General features: G+C 53.3%; 1 protein-coding gene and 1 long non-coding RNA gene across 6 annotated transcripts; one reads left to right on the forward strand and one right to left on the reverse strand.

The window, feature by feature from the left end:
- Positions 1-3,259: 3,259 nt before the first annotated feature.
- Positions 3,260-12,303, reverse strand: PIF1 (PIF1 5'-to-3' DNA helicase). Of its 4 annotated transcripts, none has more exons than XM_058541827.1 (13): positions 11,945-12,268; positions 10,964-11,543; positions 9,961-10,093; positions 9,751-9,876; positions 9,472-9,625; positions 9,254-9,368; positions 9,070-9,176; positions 7,712-7,851; positions 7,221-7,327; positions 6,370-6,457; positions 6,073-6,218; positions 5,231-5,422; positions 3,260-4,615 (listed from the first exon to the last, which is right to left on the reverse strand). In XM_058541827.1, the coding sequence occupies exons 1-13, from the start codon at positions 12,169-12,171 to the stop codon at positions 4,493-4,495; spliced, it is 2,238 nt and encodes a 745-aa protein (XP_058397810.1). In that variant the 5' UTR covers positions 12,172-12,268; the 3' UTR covers positions 3,260-4,492. The 4 variants fall into 4 exon arrangements, with proteins under 4 accessions (XP_058397810.1, XP_058397811.1, XP_058397812.1 ...); XM_058541828.1 differs by having other exon boundaries at positions 4,547-5,018; XM_058541829.1 differs by lacking the exon at positions 3,260-4,615 and having other exon boundaries at positions 4,959-5,422; positions 12,235-12,303.
- Positions 12,304-12,712: 409 nt separating this feature from the next.
- On the forward strand, positions 12,713-19,512 carry LOC131406184 (uncharacterized). Of its 2 annotated transcripts, none has more exons than XR_009220081.1 (3): positions 12,713-12,957; positions 18,789-18,949; positions 19,315-19,512. It is a non-coding gene; the product is annotated as an uncharacterized LOC131406184 (long non-coding RNA). The 2 variants fall into 2 exon arrangements; XR_009220082.1 differs by having other exon boundaries at positions 18,808-18,949.
- The last annotated feature ends 318 nt before the right edge of the window (positions 19,513-19,830 follow it).

Here is a 19,830-nt window from a genome sequence, read left to right on the forward strand (position 1 = left end):
TGAAGGTGGACACTCCACCCGTCTGCCATCTCAGCCCCTCGAGGTCCCCTCCCCACATCTTACTCCTTTTGGACAACTCTGGGAAGACCAAGGGGAGGGCACAGGGTTCTAGTTCCAGCTCTGCCACTACCTAGCTCCCCAGGCATCAGCTACCTTCTCTGCAAAATCGGAGTAAACATCCTGCACCTCTGGGGACCTGGCACTGTCCTGGTGTTCTTTCATTTCTCAGACATTTTATGAAGTGTCATCTTTCTAAACTCATCATGCTGAGTGCTGTGTGGACACAAAGACTTCGAAGCCAGGTCTCTTGATACCAAGAGATCCATCTCATTCTGTGGGAGACATACTTGTAAATTGCTCGTTACCCTCTGAGGCAGATCACAACCAGCACTGAGGAGGGAGCACTAAAGTGAGGGAGACAAATGGGGGCCAGCAGGAAGTGGGACCCACAGGTGTCTCTTGCCCCCAGAAGGGCTCTCACCCCTTGCTGAGCCCCCTCTGGGATAGGCCTGCCTCCCCCAACTCCCATCTCCTCTTGCTTTAAAGTGGACCATCGAGCTCCATCTTTCACACCTCTGAGCCTTTGTTCTAGGTACAGTTTCCTTTTCCTAAATGCCTTTCTTCAACTTGTCCACCTGACAAACATCTCCAGCCGTCCTCCTGGAGAGTGGAGGGGAGAGTGGGAAATCCCTGCGACTAAGCAACTAGGGAGGAAACAGAAGTCAAGGTGCCCCAAGCAGTGGCATAGATACCCCCATCATCAGGGACAGGGTGTTCAGGCAGGTGGCAGGCCTGTATGGTCCCCTAACTGCAGGCTCTCTGCATTCTTTCATTCCTCTATTCATTCCCTGCTGTCTGCCTGCCCCATTCCATGTGCTGGGCTGGGCGCTGGGGCTGCAAGAGGCAGAGACTCAATCCTTTTCTGAGGAGCTTTCTGAAGCAGGAGAGCAACCCACAGCCAAGGACAACACAATGTATGTGCTCAGAGGCAGGAACTGACCGTTCTGCCTAGAACGAGGCAGGGGTAGATCCTAGGGAACAGAGGAGGTGATGTCTGAGGCGAGTCATGTAGCAAAGTTAGGGAGGTGTGAAGGGGGAGGCATCCACCTTAGAGCCCCTTTCTCTGACCATACTCTAAGTGAGCTCTCCCCCCATGCAGGCACTCTCTATTATTGATTATTTAGCACTTGTCACAGTTTGAGGTTGTCTTCTTATCTGCTTAGTTCTTTATAGTCGGTCTCCCACCCTTCACTATAAGTGTCAGGAAGCAGGGCCGTGTCGCTCTGGTTCACTGTGGGGTCTCCAGGGTCTAGCCTGGCACCTGGCCTATTAGAGGCACTCAATAAATATTTGTGGCGTGAATGAATGAATGAATGAACAAATGAACACAAAGGATGGGCGGGAAGTCTCCTGTATCCCAGTATGACAGGATGATTACTGGTTATATTTTCTCCTTTGTTCTGCCCGTGCTTAACCATATTCATTTCAGCTGCCCACGTATTCTAAGTGGGGTCACAAGAACTTTGTGCTCCTTTGCCTCAAATCTAGAAGCTGCCTGAGGACACACTCTTCTGACTTTTGCTTCCTAAATCCAATTCCTTGAGGGGACTATGCTGGGGAGAAGGAGAGGCAGAGAGAGGAGGGTCCCCAAGACTGGGGAGGGGTGAGCAATCAGAACGTCCTCTGGGAGCACCACAGGGAGGTGGCAGGTCCCAGAGGTCATGCTGTGAGGCCCCTGGAGAGGCTACAGCTCTCAGAAAGACCTTCCTCTACCTCCACCACGCCCTTGGCCTGAGTAGAGTTAAGTCCTGTGGATGCTGGTCATTGCGGGTGTCAGCAGCCACCATGAGGCCCTGGAGATGAGAGGCCTGCTCCTGCAAGCCCTACTCCCTGCCTGTATGACCCTGGGGGTGGGGAGCCCCAATTCTGACTGAGATGGGGTTTCCCTACACCCTCAGGGGTACAGGTTCGAAATTAGATTGAATTAGATGCCAAAAAAATACAGAACTGTGAGGTTTCTTGAGCATCTCCCTCCCAAGACAATCCACTGTCATGATCTGGCCTGAGGAGCAGGCATGTCCGGAGCTCCCCCTCATAGGCCTTCCCCCAGGGGCCTTCTGGAGAGCACCTTCTCAATGAGAAGGGATTGCTAAGGACATGGTGTTCTCGGGCCCAGGTGGTCTCATGAGGAAGACATCTTTAAGCAGGGCAAGTCCATATGAGACAGAGAAAGTTGAAATCAGTCCTTGGGTGAGGGGAAAGGTCTCGGGGTGGTGGGGAGGCCTCAGCAGTGTGTGTTGAGTGTTGGCTCAGAGAGGAGAGATCCAAGAGGGACCCTCAGATGTCCTCAACAGCCTGGCTCTGGGAGATGATGGGAGATTTACCTCCCGGCAGAAGCCCTGGTTCCTCTTGCACCTTGGTGGCACATCCAGCCTCTTGCCAGTGGCTGCAGGACCTGTGCGGGACACCAAGCCCAGCCAGCCACATACCTGCCTTTATGTCTGGGCTGAGTGATGTGAGGAGGCAGAATAGTGGCCTGGTGACCATGCTCCTCAGTGTCCAGGGGTGACCACAGAGGTCCTCCTGGCCAGCTGCTCCCAGCTCCACTCCTGCCAGTGGTTCTAGCCTCCCTGGTTCCCACTCGTTTCCAAGCCTGGGTTTCTGGGCTTCATAGCAGTTTGTGCGAGCTAGCCTTCCATTACCTTCCATTCCTGTTTAAGTTATCCTGAGCCAGTTTTTCCTGTTTCCACCCAAGAACCCCAAAGGGTGCAGAGCTGCTAGAAAACACAAGACACTGCTGAACTGGATGGTCCCCAAACTCTGTGTTAAGTGGAAGGAGTGAAAAACACAAGGTACAACCAGGCTGTAAGCCCCCTGAGGGCGGAGGCCCTGTGTGCTCACAGCTGGACCCGGGAGGAGGGCTGTGTCCTATCTGCAGATTTGGAACACCCTGACCCTTGAATAGCTCCACACTGAAAGGCCCCCATGGCTGCCCACTTGTTGGGGGTCACCCTAGGGGGCTTGGCTTCTGCTCTTAAGAGTGTCTTCTGTTTGGGGCAGAGAACAGGGTTGATGCCACAGAAAAACAATTGACTCCTCAAGATCAGGAAGGGTGGTGAAAAGAGCCAGACAGGCAGGCGTCCTCCAGTGTCCAGGGGCCAGGCTGGCACCCCTCTGAGCCTCTACATCTTGTCTGCTAAAGGAGCTAAGGTAGGAACCGGACAGGGATGCTCTACAGACATCATGGTGATGATCATTAGTAATCATAAATGTTACTAACAGCTACTGATCGAGTTCCTGCTGTGTGGCTGGCCTTTCTCCCAACAACCCTATGTGAAAGGAAGTTACCACTTGCACTTTATCAGTGAGGAAATCCTCTCAGAGACGTGATATAACATGCCTAAAGTCACAAAGCTGGCGAGTGGCAAAATCAGGATGGAAAGCCAGGTCTATGTCCTGAGCTTTGATCACCAGTCACATTCTCCACAGGCAGTAGCCCTACCTCCCCCGCGAAGCCCACATTGAAAGTCTGAGGCCCCATAGCGCCTCGAACCACCACAGCACTGAGCCCCTGTGTCAATGGTCTCCATCACTTAACCAGACACTCCCTGAGCACCCAATCTGCGCACTGGGGCCCCTCCTGGCTTTGGGAAGACAAGGATTAAACACCTTCAAGCACCCAAATTCCATGTCCTCCAGCAACCAGCATGGCTTTATTATTCTCGACTCCTCCCACCACTAGGGATTTTACACTTAAGTAGATTGCTCTCTGTAGCTCCCAAGCATGCTTCCACCAGAACCCGTATTTACCAGCCAGAATTGATAACCTTTTCACCCATAAGCAGGGAACCCTAATAGTTTTAGCCAGCCTATGAGGACCCCTGAGCAATTTTCATCAGGCTTTTTGATCAACTGAAGCTAGTGTGTTCATGATACCCTCCCATCAGCTGGAGCGCCAGCAAGACCCAAAGTGAGGAAGTTTCAGCTGAGGCCCCCAGAGGCCCCCAGCATTCTTTAGATGTTGTGACAGGCTTGTTCCCCACCACGTGAATTCTCTAGTGTGTCCTTGTCTGACTATTGGTAACGGTGGTTCGCCTTCTTATTTCATCGTGTGTCGCCAACCTAAGCTTTCCAAATCACCAGTGATACTAACAAAATCTCACATAAGGGTGCTGGGGGCTCAGCCATCAGGACGTAAACACCTCTGTGTGCATGGGAGGAGGAGGCAGAGGCGGGCACAGCCTCCCTGGAATGGGTGCCTGGGGCCCCAGGAAGGAGTGCCTTCTTAAAGAGAGCGGAAGACTCACAGTCCTTGCACAAGTCTCAAGTTTATTTGTCCTAAATAAATACAATTTGAGAATATCCATTTCAATACCCCCAAACACCATTTCTTCTCTGAAGAAGCAGCTTAAGATACGGGCGCACAGTTCACAGTGCGTGTTCTTACGGTAGGCTCAGGAGGGTGTTTGTCCTGGCTTGTGTTAGGCTGGGCCTAGCTGGGAAGATGCCTCCAGGTTCCCTTCTCTGTTTGGAGCCTGTACTCAGCCTGAGTTCCCCCAGGACCGCTACGGCCTGTTCCTGCTCCTGGAGCACCTGTCTTCACCGCCTCTCCCCTCTGCAGCCCAAAAGGAGCAGCATTCACGACCATGTGGCCCTGTGGCCAGCCCTCACAGAAAGCTCTGTCCTCTTACACTGGGTACCACCACAGTCCATTCCCAACTGGCACGGAAAGGGTTGCTCCTGACCCTAGAAGCAGCTCAGCCAGGGCAAGGGGAGAAACTGAGGCACAGCTGGCAAATGGGTGGGAAACACACTCCCTTGAACTGTGCCAGGAGGCTTGGAGCCCCTAGTGAAGGGAGAAAGGGACACTGACCACCCTCCGCCTGTTATCCCCTGGGGTCCTGGCCCACTAGGGAGCAGGAAGAGGGAGAGACCACCCTTTGTCTTCTTTTTGCAGCTCAAAGGTTTGGGTCCACGTTCTCCTGGTCTGAGGCTGCCTCACCATCATTTGGGGACTCCTGGATCAGAACCAGAGAAGCCCAGTCATGGGCTTGCGCTGTTCCCCAGGGCTGCAGCCTGAGGGCCAGCATCTCCTTCTTCTTGCCTCTGCCCCTAATAGAGCCAGAAAAGGCTCTGCCACCCCCACCTGAGGGTCCCTTGGCCTTCCCTCTGTCCTAGCTCCCAGGCCGCCCACGGCCACATGGCCCACCATTGGGTGACTCCCTCTTACCAGGCTGAGGCCCCTGCCCCGCCACAGGTTGGCATAGAAGCTCAGCACACGGGGATCACAGCGAACCACCATGGGGTCAAAGTCCAGTACACGCAGGCCCTGCAGGCTGCGGGCCCGGGAAAGGGCCACGTAGGCCTGGCCACTGGCAAACACACGGGCCAGAGAGATCTCCACGCAATCCAGAGACATGCCCTGGGGGATAGAGGGACAGAGCTGGAGCCAGTTCAGTCTCAAATCTCTTGTGCCCGAGAACCTGACCCCACCTTCACCATCCCAGCTACTGTCCCTGGATCTCCTCACCCAGACCAGAGATTCTCGAGGCAGGACAGGCTGACAGCAGATGGGTGTCTGAGTAGGAGGGGGTCCAGGAGACACAGATCCAGGATAAGAGTAGAGGGGTAGAGGTGAAAGGAAAGAGCTCAGGCCTGGGTCAGACAGGCATGGAGATGAATCCCGGCTCTCCCTCTCACTAGCTGTGTGACCTTGGACAAGTTACCTCACCTCTCTGAGGCTTGGTTTCCTCTTCTATAAAACGGGAATGATTATTACATCTATATTTCTTAGAGTTGTTGTACGGATTAAATTTAACGTATCTGGTAGTGACTCAGAAAATGGCAGGGCGGGAGATGACAGAAGGGAAGTACATGTGTCCGAGAAAGGAAGAGGAGGGGGGATGGGAAATGCGCTAAAGAAAGGTTTAATCTACACTTGGTCTGGAACTTTCCATCCAGAGCAAGCTCAACCCCCCAAAAGCCTTTAGGATCCCCGTTTCAACATGCCCCAAGCCTATCCTGTCCCCCCTCTGCCCTGACCTGCCCCTATCCCCCGCACTGGCTGCTCACCTGGCTCTTGTGGATGGAAATTGCCCAAGCCAGCTGGAGGGGCAGCTGCTGCCGGCTGAGGAGCTGGCCCCCAGTGGCCTGCACTGTCCAGCGGTCAGCACGGATGACCTCGGTGACTCCACACAGGAACCGTACCTGGGGCAGCCCTGAGGGAGGCATGGAGAAGTCCGACCTTTCCGCCCTGCTTCAGGGCTCAGAGGCGAGGAGGCCACACCTTTCCGTCCCAGCCTTCTCCTCACAGTCAACCCGGGGCCCTGCTGCAAGCCCAAGCAGTAGGACTGCTCCCTGGTCACTTACCTCTCCCCTCAGCCTCGAACCCCACAACCACTCCTCGGGCACCATTCACCAGGCCCCGGGACACCGCTAAGTTCTTCACCAGCATCACCTGCAAGAGACAGAGAGCTGGAGGCCTGGAGGGCAGCCCGTTCTGACGCCTGGCCTCAGCTCCGGCGGTTGTGGCAGTGGTTCTTGGGGGCTGGGGGCTCTCACAGAAGCGCACCGAGTCCTAATCTTTAGCTCAGCCACCAGCCGACTGTGACCCCTGTGGCAAGCTGCTTTATTTCGCCAGGTCTCAATTTCCCCTTGTGTCAAAGCGGAATGACATTTGCTTAGTTTGCCTCAGAAATACGGGGTAAAGAGCAATAAGGTAACAGACATCACAGGGCTTTGCAAGTTACCACGTCTGCTATAGAGTACGTGAGGGCCACAATCTTGAGGGAGAGCCCTCAGGTCCTGCCACCCCTCTTCCAACCACATTGTGCCTGCATTTCCCCTTGGGTGCCCTTTGGAACCTGAGGAAAGGCTCCCATTTGGCCCACTCCCAACACTGTGGGAGGAAGGAGGACTCTCACAGTACAGGGTGCAGTACAGAAGACAACTGTGTGGGGTAGGTATTTCACTCCCCATTTTAGAGATGAGGAAACTGAGCTGCAGCAAGGGAAAGGACTTGTCCAAAGCAATGCTGCTTGGAGCTCCAGGCGTAGGAAGGGGAGGGCCGTGGAAAGCTGAAGACAGGAAAGTGGTGGGAACAGGAGGGAAGGGTTTGCTGTGGTCACAGCTGGGCCCTTTGGCTGTGGAACAGCCTGGGCAGAGGGACAAGGATCAGGGAGGCCCAAGCTCCCAAGGTCTAGGCCCTGCTTCCCACACACCTGGGCCCCCAGCTTTAGCTGAAGGAGCTGGCTAACAGGACACTGGGCATCCAGGGTCCGGGCTTGCTCAGGGTCACTGTCCATGGCCTCAAAGCTGTGTACCTCACCTGGGAAAAGAGAGTTGGGCAAACAGATTACAAGTCACTGACTTGTGGCTCAGTTTCCAAAAACACATATTAGACCAGGGCCTGGAGGGAGGTAGTGGGGACAGCTCAGGCCTAGTTGGGGCTTTGGAATTGGGGGCCTGGGTTCAAGTCTCACTTTCAGCATTTACTGGCTGAGTGACCCACTCAGCATTTACTGGCTTGACCCATTCAAGGTCACATCTCTCAAAGTCACAATTACATTTGTAAATGTAAGGGCCTTTATGGCCACAGAAGTTGGGGGCCTAGATATCCAAATGACATCAAGGTCCTGGGCTGCCTGAGGGGCCATACCTGCGGGATGGCTCCTCCCAGCTGGTCTTGGCCAGTCTCCAGCTCCCTGCTCACCTGGTAGCTCCTGCAGCCGCCTCTGATTGGTAAGGGCCACATCATCCTGGTGGGTGCAGAGCCTCGTGGCCACAATCCCATCTCGCCCCACCTTGTGGGCAGCCGTGGCCCGGAGCTGGCGGGTCACTTCATCTGAGCACCTGTGGAGGCTGGGCTGTCAGGGCAGAGCCCACATGAACACCAGAGAAGGCAGGGCTCTGTGGCCCAAGCAGCAGGCCATGGGTCAGGCGTGGGGACTGAAAAGGGACACCAGGGCAAGATTTACTGGTCCCCAGGCTGGTCACCATGTCCCTTCTCTACCTGGACCCCAGACATGGAGAATAAGATTGGGGGTGGTGCTTGGCTGTGATCATGGGCGAGGCGCTCTTCCCTGTGTCTGCCCCCAGGTAGGAGCTAGCCACCTGCTCCCCCCATGCCCCACCCCGTCCCAGTGCTCCTGAGGAAGTTGGGTGCAATGAGTGAGCACAGAAGTTTAGAGGACCTAGACGAGGCGTTGACTGACACTCTGTAATGTGGGTAGCCTATAATCAGATTGGTCTCCAAGGTACAATCTTCTAGCCCCTTGCCTACTGCCTTGGGGGAAAAACCTCTAGCCTGTGTTTCTGTTTTCCCCCATCTCAAGCCCTCCTCCACATGGGGAAGTCTGGGTACAGCAGCAACTCAAGTGGGATGAGGGGGAACAACTTGGGACCATCTCTCCCTGCTCTGCCACTCAGCCTTCCTTTTGTCCCCCACGCATGCTGCTGTGTGCTGTGCACCTTCCTCCCTGCCTCCTGTCCCCAGGCCTAGAAAGCCCCTCACCACCACTCCTTCCCCTGTCCATCCCAGTCTGACCTGGCTTTCAAGGCCCAGCTCTGGCCCACATCTTCCACCCTCCTGGCCCCCCGTCCACTCCCACATTGGAGTAGTCATAGCATTTCAACCTTTTGTCCTAGTTGGGGTGGGATCATGTGTGCAACCTCCCTGCCCCCACCGAGTGACCCCACAGGCTCTAAGTGTGGAAGGAACTTGGGTTTTAGAGTTAGATCTGGGTTCAAATCCCAGCTTGGCCACTTACTCGCTATGGCTTCACCTCTTTGAACCCCAGTTTCTGCATCTGTGAAATGGGAGTGTTAACATCTCTGAATTCCTCTTGTGTGTTCATCTGCCCACAATTCCCTGAGACCTACTCTGTGCCAGGCCCTGTGCTGGGTGATAGGGACGCAACCCTGGGAGAGGCTGGGTCCCAGCGCTCACGGAGTGACCGTCTCTTATGGGGCCATGAAGCATTTCTCCCCCTTCTCTGGGTCCCTGTGCTCCTCTCTGACCCACACTTGGATCCTCATCCTGTGGCCCCTTCTCTATTCACCAGGGCCCACCTGCCCAGCCTCACAGCTTGCAGCAGAGAGATGAAGGTCTGGTCTGCCTGCCTCCACACCTCGGTCAGCTCCAGGGTCACTGGGACACACCTCCTCCAGCTCTTGGCCTGATGGGAGCAAAGTGGGGGTGTCAGGGAACAGAGCAGACCCCTAAGGGGGGTTGGGGCCAGAGAGTGAGTGGTACCTGGAAGCAGAACTGCGGGGGCTGGGAGCCCTTGGTTACAGGCGGCAGCTGTAGGAAGTCCCCGCAGATGATGAGCTGGATCCCTCCAAATGGCTTGTTCTGCTGCCGGACAGCTCTGGAGAGGATCATGGGTGCTTTAGGGGCTGGAGTGGGCAGGTTCCAGATGGAAGACCACCAGAAGCCAGCCCCCACTTACTGCCCACACTGTACAAACTGACCTGGCTACGGCCTCCAGCTTGTCAAACAGGTCTGCCTCCACCATGGAGATCTCATCAATGACTAGCCGCTGACAGTTCAGCCAGCCCTGCCGCACACCTGGCCGCTGGGCCAGGGCCACACATTGCGCGAGGGAAGCCTGGCCTGAACCAATGCCTGTGAATGACACTATTCAGTCTGGGCTAAGACCCTAGCCCTGTCTCAACCCTGACCTCCTCGCCTCCCTCCTTTCCCACAGGCCTAGCTTGCTCCCAGCTCAAGGCCCAGGGGCTCTCACTTACCTGCAAAGGCATGGAGGGTAGTACCCCCAATGTGGCAGGCTGCCACCCCAGTGCTGGCAGTGGCCACAGTGCCTGTGGGAGGCAGTGAGCCCAGGATTCTCTTCAGCAGATAAGACTTCCCTGTCCCTAGGCAGAGGGCAAAGTCAGGGCCAGCTCTCCTCCACCCCACCCTACCACTGTTCTCTCCACCCCCACTCTGCCCCCCACTACCTGCACTCCCAGTGAAGAAGACGCTCTGGCCTTTCAGGACAACCCTCAGCACAGCAGCCTGTTCCTCAGAGAGCTGTGGTTTGGTGGGGGGCAAGCTCAGCCTCTTCACGGGCAGGGGCCACCTTGGGGCTTCCTGGGGGGATAGGACTGTCTCAGGGCCTCCCCCACGCCCAGGGCATTGCCCCTCCCTTCCTGGCCTGGGTGCAATGCTAGGCCTGGTAGCCCTTTGTGCTCTGCTGACTTCACTCCTTGGAGCCCTAGGGCAGCCTCTGTTCACCTGGAGATCTTGCCAGTAACTATTGGGGTCCAGGGCTCTCCTTGGGAAGGGACCAAGGCTGGGTCTCCACTGACCCCTGGTGCCTTGAAGACCCCAGTGTGTGGATCTGGATTCTCCCTCAGCTCCCTTCTCTGGTTCCCTGACTCACCTCTCACCCATCTTTCCTTCTCATTTCTCTTCCTGTCTCAAACCTGTCTCTCTCACCTCAAAACACCCAAGCAAAACCCTGCCTAACCAGGGCCCCTTCTTGCCCCATCTCCACCTTCTCACCAGCTTAGCCTCAAACCCCTGTGGTCTGCGATCCATCTGCCCCAGTTCCAAACACTGTCAAACCCACCAGACTTTGTCTCCCCATCTGATTGGACCTGTTGGCTGCCTCTGACACTGCTGACCCCTTCCTTCTCACCAAAAGCTCCTCTCCTTCTCCAGGGAGACTACATTCCTACTTTTCTTCTGAAGTCTCCTTCTCTGCTTTCTCTTTTAACGTGGCCTGGGCCCCCTTTTCCTATTCTTGCTTACCCAGTCTCAGGGGTTGTACTATGAGAAACACAGGCACAATTCCCACATCCCTGTCCTACTCAGAAGTCTGATGGGCCTCTCCTCTGAGATAACACGCAGCCCCCTCAAATACCACCACCATCTTCCCCCCAAACTTGGGCCTTCTCAGTCTCTTCCATCTAGGTGGCACATCCACTCCCCAAGGCGTCCCCCCTTTCCTGTCCTCACCGTGCTGGGCTCAGCCCCCGCCGGGGGCTCTGTCGTGGGCTGCTTCACGGGCGTGGTGTCCGGGACCCGGTTGGCCGCCGCGCGCCGAAGCTCCTCGGGCTGCACGGGGCTGATGGTAACGAAATCGCGGGGTCGCGGGCCAAGCAGCTGCGTGCGTGCGGAGGCCGGCGGGGGACCTGGGGCCGCTGCCAGCTTGAGGCGCAGCGTGCGCAGGAAGCGGCGCAGGCGGTCCGGGGGGCAGTCGGAGAGCAGCAGCTGCACGGCGCCCGCCCGGGGAGCACCGTCGGCCGGGAGCCTCAGAGTGCTGCGCCCGGCCGTGGCGAAGCGCGTGAAGAGGCGCGCGGCGCGCAGGGGGAAGCAGCGCGGCCGCCCCGCGGGCCCGGGCGCCTGCAGCCGCAGCATCAACTCGCGGCGCTCGTTACGACCCAGGCTCAGCTCCGCCGTGCGTAGGGCCTGGCGCCTTCGCGGCTGCCCGCCCGGGCTCAGCTCCTCCACAGCCACGCGGCACCGCAGCTCCGCGTCCTCACATTCCGCTGCCGCTGCCTGCGCGCGCAACAGCATCGCCACCGCCTCTCCAGGTCTGCAAGGACCAGAGCACAGGGGTCACCGGGACTCAGGGGACATAACAGGTGGTATAGAGGCCGTGACGGGGAGCTGGGTCAAGGCTTCACGGGGTCGCCGAGGCTGTCACTGGTAACACAAAGAGGTAACACACAGAGACGGCAAAAGGGCCTGGGGCCAACCGGAAATTCACTTAGAAATTACTCTCCTACACAGTCATTTGCAGAGCGGCGTTAAATGCACCCCGGATTGCGGACCCCTGGCTGTCCTGCAAGGGACGCAGAAGACGGGCGCCCCTGAACAGAAAAGAAGCCTGCTTCCAAGAGACCCAGGGCGGGCACGGGAATCCTGAGTCGCCTCCCCGGAAGCAGAGGAATCTCGCGTGGGGAGATGAGCAGGAGACTGACATTGAACAAGCACCTTCTGTCTTGCAGGTACGTCCACTGGTTTATGTGCAGCCAGGCAGGTCTCGCTATTTCCCGTGTACAGAAATGAAAACAGGCTGGGAGAGGCCACAACGGCTGGCAAGAGTCAGGGCTAGTGTGATTCCGAAGCCCTGGCGCTGCCCATCTCCGAGGTGGGGAAGGGGTAGAGAATATTTGGCTAGGGAAATCACAGAGGGGCCCAGGAATCCTTGCTCCCTCCATCTGAGCCACTCGTCTGCACCCTCCCGGCAGGGACCCTTGAAGAAGCAGTCCCTGGACACTCACTTGCGCCGGCACTCTGACAAACAAACTGAACGGAGCCAAGCTGCTAGCGAAGTTCGGGCACTAGGAACTTTCAAATACTAGGAGTAGAGAATCACCCTATCACGGGCTGGATCTTTAAATTCCCCAGCCAATCAGAGGTAGGGGCGTGACAATGGGCGTGTCTTTCGTTGGGTTCCTGCTCCGCGAGCTTGGGCTGTACCAATCGCACGCCGGGGGAAGGAGGCTTACGGTGGAGGCCGAGCATACCAAGTCGCATGGAAGAGTGGATGCGGTGCAAGAGGGCAGAGGGCTGCAACTGATCGCGCGTGGTGTCGCGTCACCCAACGCGGCTCTGAAGATTTATTTTCATAGCCATTCCTCCAACACGCTCCCTCTCCCCTCTAGCCTTCACAGAGCGGCTGAACTTGGCCTAGGAGAAGAGCTACCTCTGATCCCTCCCACCCGGAGGATCATTGCCTACTCCTGGGCAGACCACCCAAGGCCTGCCGTTTCCGCTGCCCCCGCCCCCGCCCCCCAACTCTTTCCACCTTTCTCTGCCTTCGTAAGGGTCATTTTACGCATTTGTCTTTCCCACCCGGCTGAGAGTGCAAAAGAAGGGTGTGAACCCTTGTCTTCAGGGAATTCTCTCTCTTGTTGCACTGGATGCTTGGGGAATTTATTTTTTGGTTGTCTTTTTTTCCCTCATTGAAGCTTGGAATTACCTAGCTGGAAGGGATCTTACAGGTGAGTCTAGCCCCCTTATTTACTGAATTGCCTTCATATTGCCAGTGAGGAAACCAAGGCTCCACGAGGTTTTACCAAAGGTAAAACTTTGGTAGTTTGTAGATAGCACAACAAAGCCTTGAAGCCAAGTCTAACCGGCCTAAGCCCCTGTGTGTTTCACTCCTACGCCACACTGTTCACAGGTGACTGGTCTTCATGAGGGTAGTCCAAGCCTGGACTCTCAGCTCCTCACAGCCACTGCAATGCCCCAGCCCAGTCGGTTAGATGTTACCTAGCAAGTTTCCTTAATGTCTCAAGCCTTTGTTTCCTCATACATAATAATGGGAGAAAGATGAAAATGTGATGATTGCACAACTCTGTGACTATACTAAAAAACATTGAATTGTTTGCTTTAAATGGGTAAATTGTATGGTTTGTGAATTATATCTCAATAAAACTGTTAGGAAAAAATCATGAGAAGAATTTTCCTCTTCAGTGTTGTCTTGACATATGAGTACTAGTGGCTTGGTCATTACATTAAGGAAAAATTTCGAAGTCACTGTGGTAGGCAGAAAAATGCCCTCCCTAAGATGTCCACGTCCTAATCCCCAGAAACTTATGAATATGTTACCTTACATGGCAAAAGGGACTTTGCAGGTGTGATAAATTAAGGATCTTGAGATGCGGAGATTATCCTGGATTGTCTGGGTGGGCCCAATGGAATCATAAGGGTTCTTATAAGGGCAAGATGGAGGCAAGAGATTCAGAGAGGGAGATGTGATGAAGAAAGCGAAGAGGGGGGTGTGTGTGTGTGTGTGTGTCTGAGAGAGAGAGAGATTTAAAGATGTTACTGCTGCCTTTAAAGATGGAGAGAAGGGTCACAAGCCAAGCCAAAGAATACAGAAGGCTTCTAGAAGCTGGAAAAGGCAAGGAAGTGGGTTGCCTCCCTAGAGTCTCCAGAAGGAACACAGTTCTTGAAGGAACGCAGTTCTTGATTTTAGCCCAGTAAGACGCATTTCAGACCTCCAGAACTGCAAGATAATAAATTTGTGTTGTTTTAAGCCACCAAATTTGTGGTAATTTGTTACAGCAGCAATAGCAATAAGAAACAAATACAGTCATACAGCTAGAAAGTGCAAGAGCTAGGATTATGAACCCAGGTCTGTGTGTTTCCAAAGCTTGTATTCTCTCTTCCCACTATCCTCTGCTCCAAGTGGGGCTAGCACACTCACACATCCTGTTCCCTGCCCCTTCTCTCTGTGCAGTACCCCAGACTGCCTCTAGAGAAGGCACAGAGACTTCCACATAGATTTTCCCCCAACATTTTTTTTCTTTTGGTTTTCAAAATTTTTAAATTGTAAAATACACATAACATAAAAATAGTCAAAATGGTAAATTTTAAGTGTACAATTCATTGCCATTAAGTACATTCAAATGTTGTATAACCACCACCACCACTATATTTCCAGAAAATTTTCATCATCCCAAACAGAAACTTTGTACCCATTAGACAACAATTCCCCATTCCTCTCTCCTCTCAGCCCCTAGTACCCTCAACATTTTATTCTGAAAATATTCCAACATATACAGAAAGGTTGAAAGAATTTTACAGTGAACACCCATATACCTACCACCAAGATTCTACAATAAATATTTTGCTGTATTTGTTTTATCACATCTAACCATCTATCCATCCCTCTATTCATCAACCCATCTTTTTGTTATGCATTTCAAAGTTGCAAACAACAGTACGTTGCACTTCTAAACACTTCAAAATACATAGCATTAACTAGAGTTTATGCTTACCCTTTTTTTTTAATTTTATTTATTTATTTTTCCCCCAAAGCCCCAGTAGATAGTTGTATGTCATAGCTGCACATCCTTCTAGTTGCTGTATGTGGGACGCGGCCTCAGCATGGCCGGAGAAGCGGTGCGTCGGAGCGTGCCCGGGATCCGAACCCCAGGCCGCCAGTAGCAGAGCACAAGCACTTAACCGCTAAGCCACCGGGCTGGCCCATATGCTTATCTTTTTAATGTAAACTTTACATATAGTGAAATGCACAAACCTTACACTTATCGTTAGAGGAGTTTTGACAAATGTGTATACCTATGCAGCCCAAACCCTTATGAGGATATAGAACTGCACTGTCCAATAGGGTAGTCACTAGCCACATGGGGCTAATTTTAAATTTAAAGTAATTAAAGTTAAAATAAAAATTCAATTTTTCAGTCGCACTGGCCACACTTCGTATTCAGTAGTCACATGTGGCTACTGGCTACCCTATTGGACCACACAGATATAGGACATTTCCTTCATTGCACAAAGTTCTAGGAACATTAACATCACCTAGAAAGTTCCTCATGCCCCTTTCCAGTCAATCCCTACCTTCAATCCTCAGGCAACCCCTGTTCTGATTTTGTTTTCACCATTGATTTTAGCTTATTCTAGAAGTTCTTATAAATGGAATTATACAATATTCTTGTGTGAACCAGCTTCTTTCACTCAGCATAATGATTTTGAGATTCATCCATGTTGCTACGTGTATCAGTGGGTTGGTTGCTTTTTATTGCTGAGTAGTATTCCATTGTATGCGTATACTACAGTTTATCCATGTTCCTGTTGATGGATATCTAGGCTTTCTGTGGATTTATGCTTTAATTTCTTTTGAATAAATACCTAGGTGAGAAATTGCTGGGTCATAGAGTAGGTTTATATTTAGTTATATATGAAGCTACCAGAGCTTTCTCCAAAGTGGCTGTATGCCCACCCAGGTTTTTGTACGAACAACAGCGAGTCCCTGTAAGTAAAGGAATCGAAGGAATAGTTAGATACTGCCTCCTAGTGGATTAACAGTCCTCAGGCTCCGCCCTCCTCCCCGCCCCAGCGCTGCCGGCCCGGCAGCTGGATCCTGATTGGCCGGTGGAGGAGAGAGGCGGAGCCAGAGGGGCTTCTCACTCCTGGGGCTGGACTTCCTCCGTCTGGGCTTTGGGCAGTCTTCGCATCCGCTCGGTGCTCTTGCTCGCTGCTGCCGCCGCGGGGTCAATTCCGAGTGAAGGGCAACACTGCTCTGCGATCTCCTCGCCTAACCCAAAGCCTGGTTTTGACGCAAGCTCTCTGGAGGAACGGGTTTTCTTCATTATGCAATTTCCTCCTCGAGAACTCTTTCCATACGTTTTATCTGCTCTTTCTCACTGGTGGTCTCAGTCCAGTTCCCGGCTCATTAATACGACATCAGCACAGGACTGGGCGGTTTACAAAGTGAATTTTCCGCGTTATCTCATTTGATACTTAAAAGAGCCCCTCCCCTCCACCTTAAGGTCCTATTTCTCCAAGCTTTTGCCCGCCCTCCTTTACAGCCCTAAGCTTAGAAGGACAGCCTTGTAGAGGAGCTGAAAGGGTGTTTCACGGTCTTCCAGCTTCCAGAGCACGACTTCACCTCGCATTGCTTCACCACTGCGTAGCGGTCACTCATTTTATTGAACCTCTGGTACAGGTGATCCTCCCTCCTTGAAATCCTCTCTTCTCTGAACTTCCACAACACACTCCGCTCGTTTCTTCCTACATTTTGGCTGCTCCTCGTAGGTCTCCTTTGCTAACCCTTTTTCCTCAACCAGATCTCTCAGTGTAGGAGGGCTTTATCTTTTTTTTTCTTTCTGTCTATCTTTTCGAGTCCCATGGTTTAATTATCAGCTACATGCTGATTCCCAAAATTATATCTCCAGCGTGTCCGTCTCCCCTGAACTGCAGACTCTAGCTCCATTTGCCCTCCTAATATCTCCACACAGATGCCTAGCAGGCATGTCAAACTGACTTTTTCCAAAATAGAACTTTTAATTTTCTTCTCCAATACCATATAAACCTGTTTTTCTCCTGTCTTCATCATTTCAGTAAATGGCACCACTATTTTTGGCTCAACTTAAAAACCTACACCATATCCTTGATTCCTTCTTCCCCTACCACATCCAATCTACCATGGAAACCTGTTGTTTCTGCTTCCAAAATGTATTTTGCATCTATTTACTTCTCTCCACCCCTACCCCACACCCTAGAGCTAGCAGCCTGTCACCTCTCCCCTAGATTATAGCAGTAGTCTCCTAATCTCACATCGTTTTCCAAACAGCAGCAGGTGGGATCTTTTCAAACATATAAATCCGATTTTGCTACTGCTCTAGTTAAAAACCTTCAGTGCCTCCTTAGGCTATTCCTCCTAGAATAAAACCCTCAGTCCTTACCATAGCCTGAGGCCAACTCCCTCCCTTCCTTTCACTGTGACCTCAAGTCTCCCACTTTCTCCCTGACTCACTATGCTTCTGTCACACTGGCCTCCTTGGTGTTACTTGAACACCAAAGCCCTTTCCAATGCCAAGGTCTTTGCCCTTGCTCTTTCCTCTGCATGAAATACTTTCTCCCTTCCACGCTGCCTCTTTTTGTGGCTCTCTTTTTTTTTTCATCTTTCAGGGCTCAGCTGAAGTATCCACTCTGCAGAAAAGTTTTCCCCCACCACACACACCATATCTAAAATGGGCTTCCCAGTTACTATTTTATTACCCTGTCTATTTCTCCTAGAGAACTTACAACTACTCCTACTGTTCCTCAGCTCTGCAAGCAGGGCCTGGATCTGTGTGGCCTGGTCACACAATGGTTCCAAAACCGGTTATTTAGTAGAGAGCATGGACTCTGGAGTCAGGCAAGGTTTGAATCCTTGCGCCACCACTTACCAGTCAAGTGGGGACCTTAAACAGGTCCAAGCCTCGGATTCTTCATCTGTAAAATGAGGATAACAATCATATCTATTTCATGGATGCGTACCTACTTTTGTGAGGATTAAATGAGATACATGTGAAGAGTTTAGTACAGTGAGCAGATAATAGAGGCTCCTTAAATTCTTTTGAGTAAATAGATAAATGCCAGGATGAAGTATTGGAAAGCACCCCACTTAAGAGGCACTCAATAAGCTTTGTGGATTAAATGCCTTATGCAAAACAGACTCCATGTGTTAGGTGCACATGCAAAACAGACTTCATCACTTCCACAGCCCAAAACTTTCAATGACTTCCCATTGCCCTGAGGTTAAAATGTAGTCTCTTCCACACGGCCTTCAAGGTCCTCTCTACACTGAGCTCTGTCTGCTTCTCCAGCCTGGCCTCCCTACACACATACACTATACTGTTTCATGCCTCTATGCCATTGCTCACACTGCCCCTCTGCCTAGAATGCCAGTCCTGCCCCTTTGTCCTGGTTTTGGTACCCTTCCTCTGCACATTTACCCTCACATTTAACACATGGTTTTCTCATCTGTTTACATGCCTTTCTTTCCTCATAGAGGACAGGGACCCTGGGTCCTGCCATTATCTTCCAGTTATCAGTGTAGGGCCTGACAAACAATCAAGGCAAATAAAATATTTGTGTTGAATGAATGCATGTGGTGTAGAGGCAACAACCAGAGGGCCAGCATGGGCTGGATGAGGAAACTGAGGCCAAGGTGGTTATCAGTGGCTCACTCCCAAAAGTGACAGAGCTGGCTAGGTATCAAAACGACCTCACTCTCATCCCCACCATGAGCTGCTTTTGTGCAACAACATGAATTCCCCAGGGTCTCTGGTCTGCAGGTAGAATCTGAGTTTCCAGATACAGGACCTTCTGAGTCCTCAGGCACAGGGTGCAACGGCTGCACAGTTCTGCAGACTGAGAGAATAAAACCATGTGTTGGCTGCAAGAGGTTGCCACATACACTGACTTTCTCAGATCCTCAGGCTGGATTTTCTTCCTCCCTTTAGATAAAGGAACCCAGGCCCAGGCATGAGGAAAAAGTTCACCCCCATCTTCTTCCCCCTTGGCCCTGGGGTCCCAGGCTGCCCTTTTCCTTGCAGAGCTGGAAGTGGCTTGGGAGCCTGAGGGCCAGCAGAAGGCAGTGAAAGGGGCGCTCCCTCAACTGGTACAGCTGCTGCTATGGCAGCCAGAGCAGAAGGAGGTCACCATTGATCCCACACGCACTTAATTCTTCCTGCTGAGGTATGGGGCAGGGTTGACCCAGAGAGCTAAGGGGGAAGAGTTGGAGGGGGGACAGCGCTGGGGCTGGGATGTAGCAGTTATTTTCTCTCTGGGCCTCTGTCTCTCTAAGTGTAAAATGAAGGCACAAGGTGTAACTAACACCATTTTCTGCTAGTCCCTACACTTCACTCCCCAGCAAGGTTGTCAAGGCTGCTAGATCACCGCTGGATGGGGGATGGGGAGCGGGAGGTGGCCCTGAGATATAGGAACCAGAGAGGCCAGGAGAACACTGCATCTGGGGACCCCTGAGAGCCCGGGGCAGACTCCTTCCCCCAAAGAGACCCCGGAATCCAGACTCCCAGCCCCAGGTCTTCCCGTTGTACTAGTCTCCGGACGGGTTAGAGCTCCAAGCCCCGCCCGGCCAGGAGGTTCCAGGGAGAAGAGGACCAGGTCGTCGCCACTGCCCTGGCTTCGGGGAGGAAAGAAAAGGAGCCTCTTGGTACCCCCATCTCTGGGCCGTCCAGGGCGGCTTGGCTTAGTCTGGCAACCCCAGCCCACTCGGGTCAGGAGACCTCAAAGGTACAAGCAGCCAGCGCCTCGGGGGCTCGCTCGGTCCTGCCCCACCCCGGCCCCGCCCTCCGGCCCCGCCCACGTCCCTCGCCCCCGCCTCTGGCCGGAAACCCCCTCCCCCTGCCCCCGCCCAGTCCCTAGCACCCTTTATCCCCTCCCAGTCCCTTTCCCTCTGCGGGTCGAGGAACTCGCTCTCCGCCTTGTCCCTCCCTCTTCCTCGGGCTCGGGCTCCTCCATCCAGTCCCCAGACCCACGCCCGGCCCCGCCCAGGTTCCTCCCTCAGCTCCGGCCCCGCCCCCCGTTTCCCGCCCCGGCCCCCGGCCTCCAGGCCC

Source organism: Diceros bicornis, chromosome 5 (assembly GCF_020826845.1).
Source record: "Diceros bicornis minor isolate mBicDic1 chromosome 5, mDicBic1.mat.cur, whole genome shotgun sequence".
Classification (NCBI taxonomy): Eukaryota; Metazoa; Chordata; class Mammalia; order Perissodactyla; family Rhinocerotidae; genus Diceros; species Diceros bicornis.

Coding starts and splice junctions, on each gene's coding strand:
- PIF1 (XM_058541826.1), bottom strand. CDS start 12,171: ATGGAGGGAGCAAGGATTCCTGGGCCCCTCTGTGATTTCCCTAGCCAA. Junction 6,458..7,220: donor AGCTAAAGCTGGGGGCCCAG/GTGTGTGGGAAG, acceptor TGTCTCTTGCAG/GTGATGCTGGTGAAGAACTT. Junction 5,423..6,072: donor TTTCCATCCACAAGAGCCAG/GTGAGCAGCCAG, acceptor TCTATCCCCCAG/GGCATGTCTCTGGATTGCGT.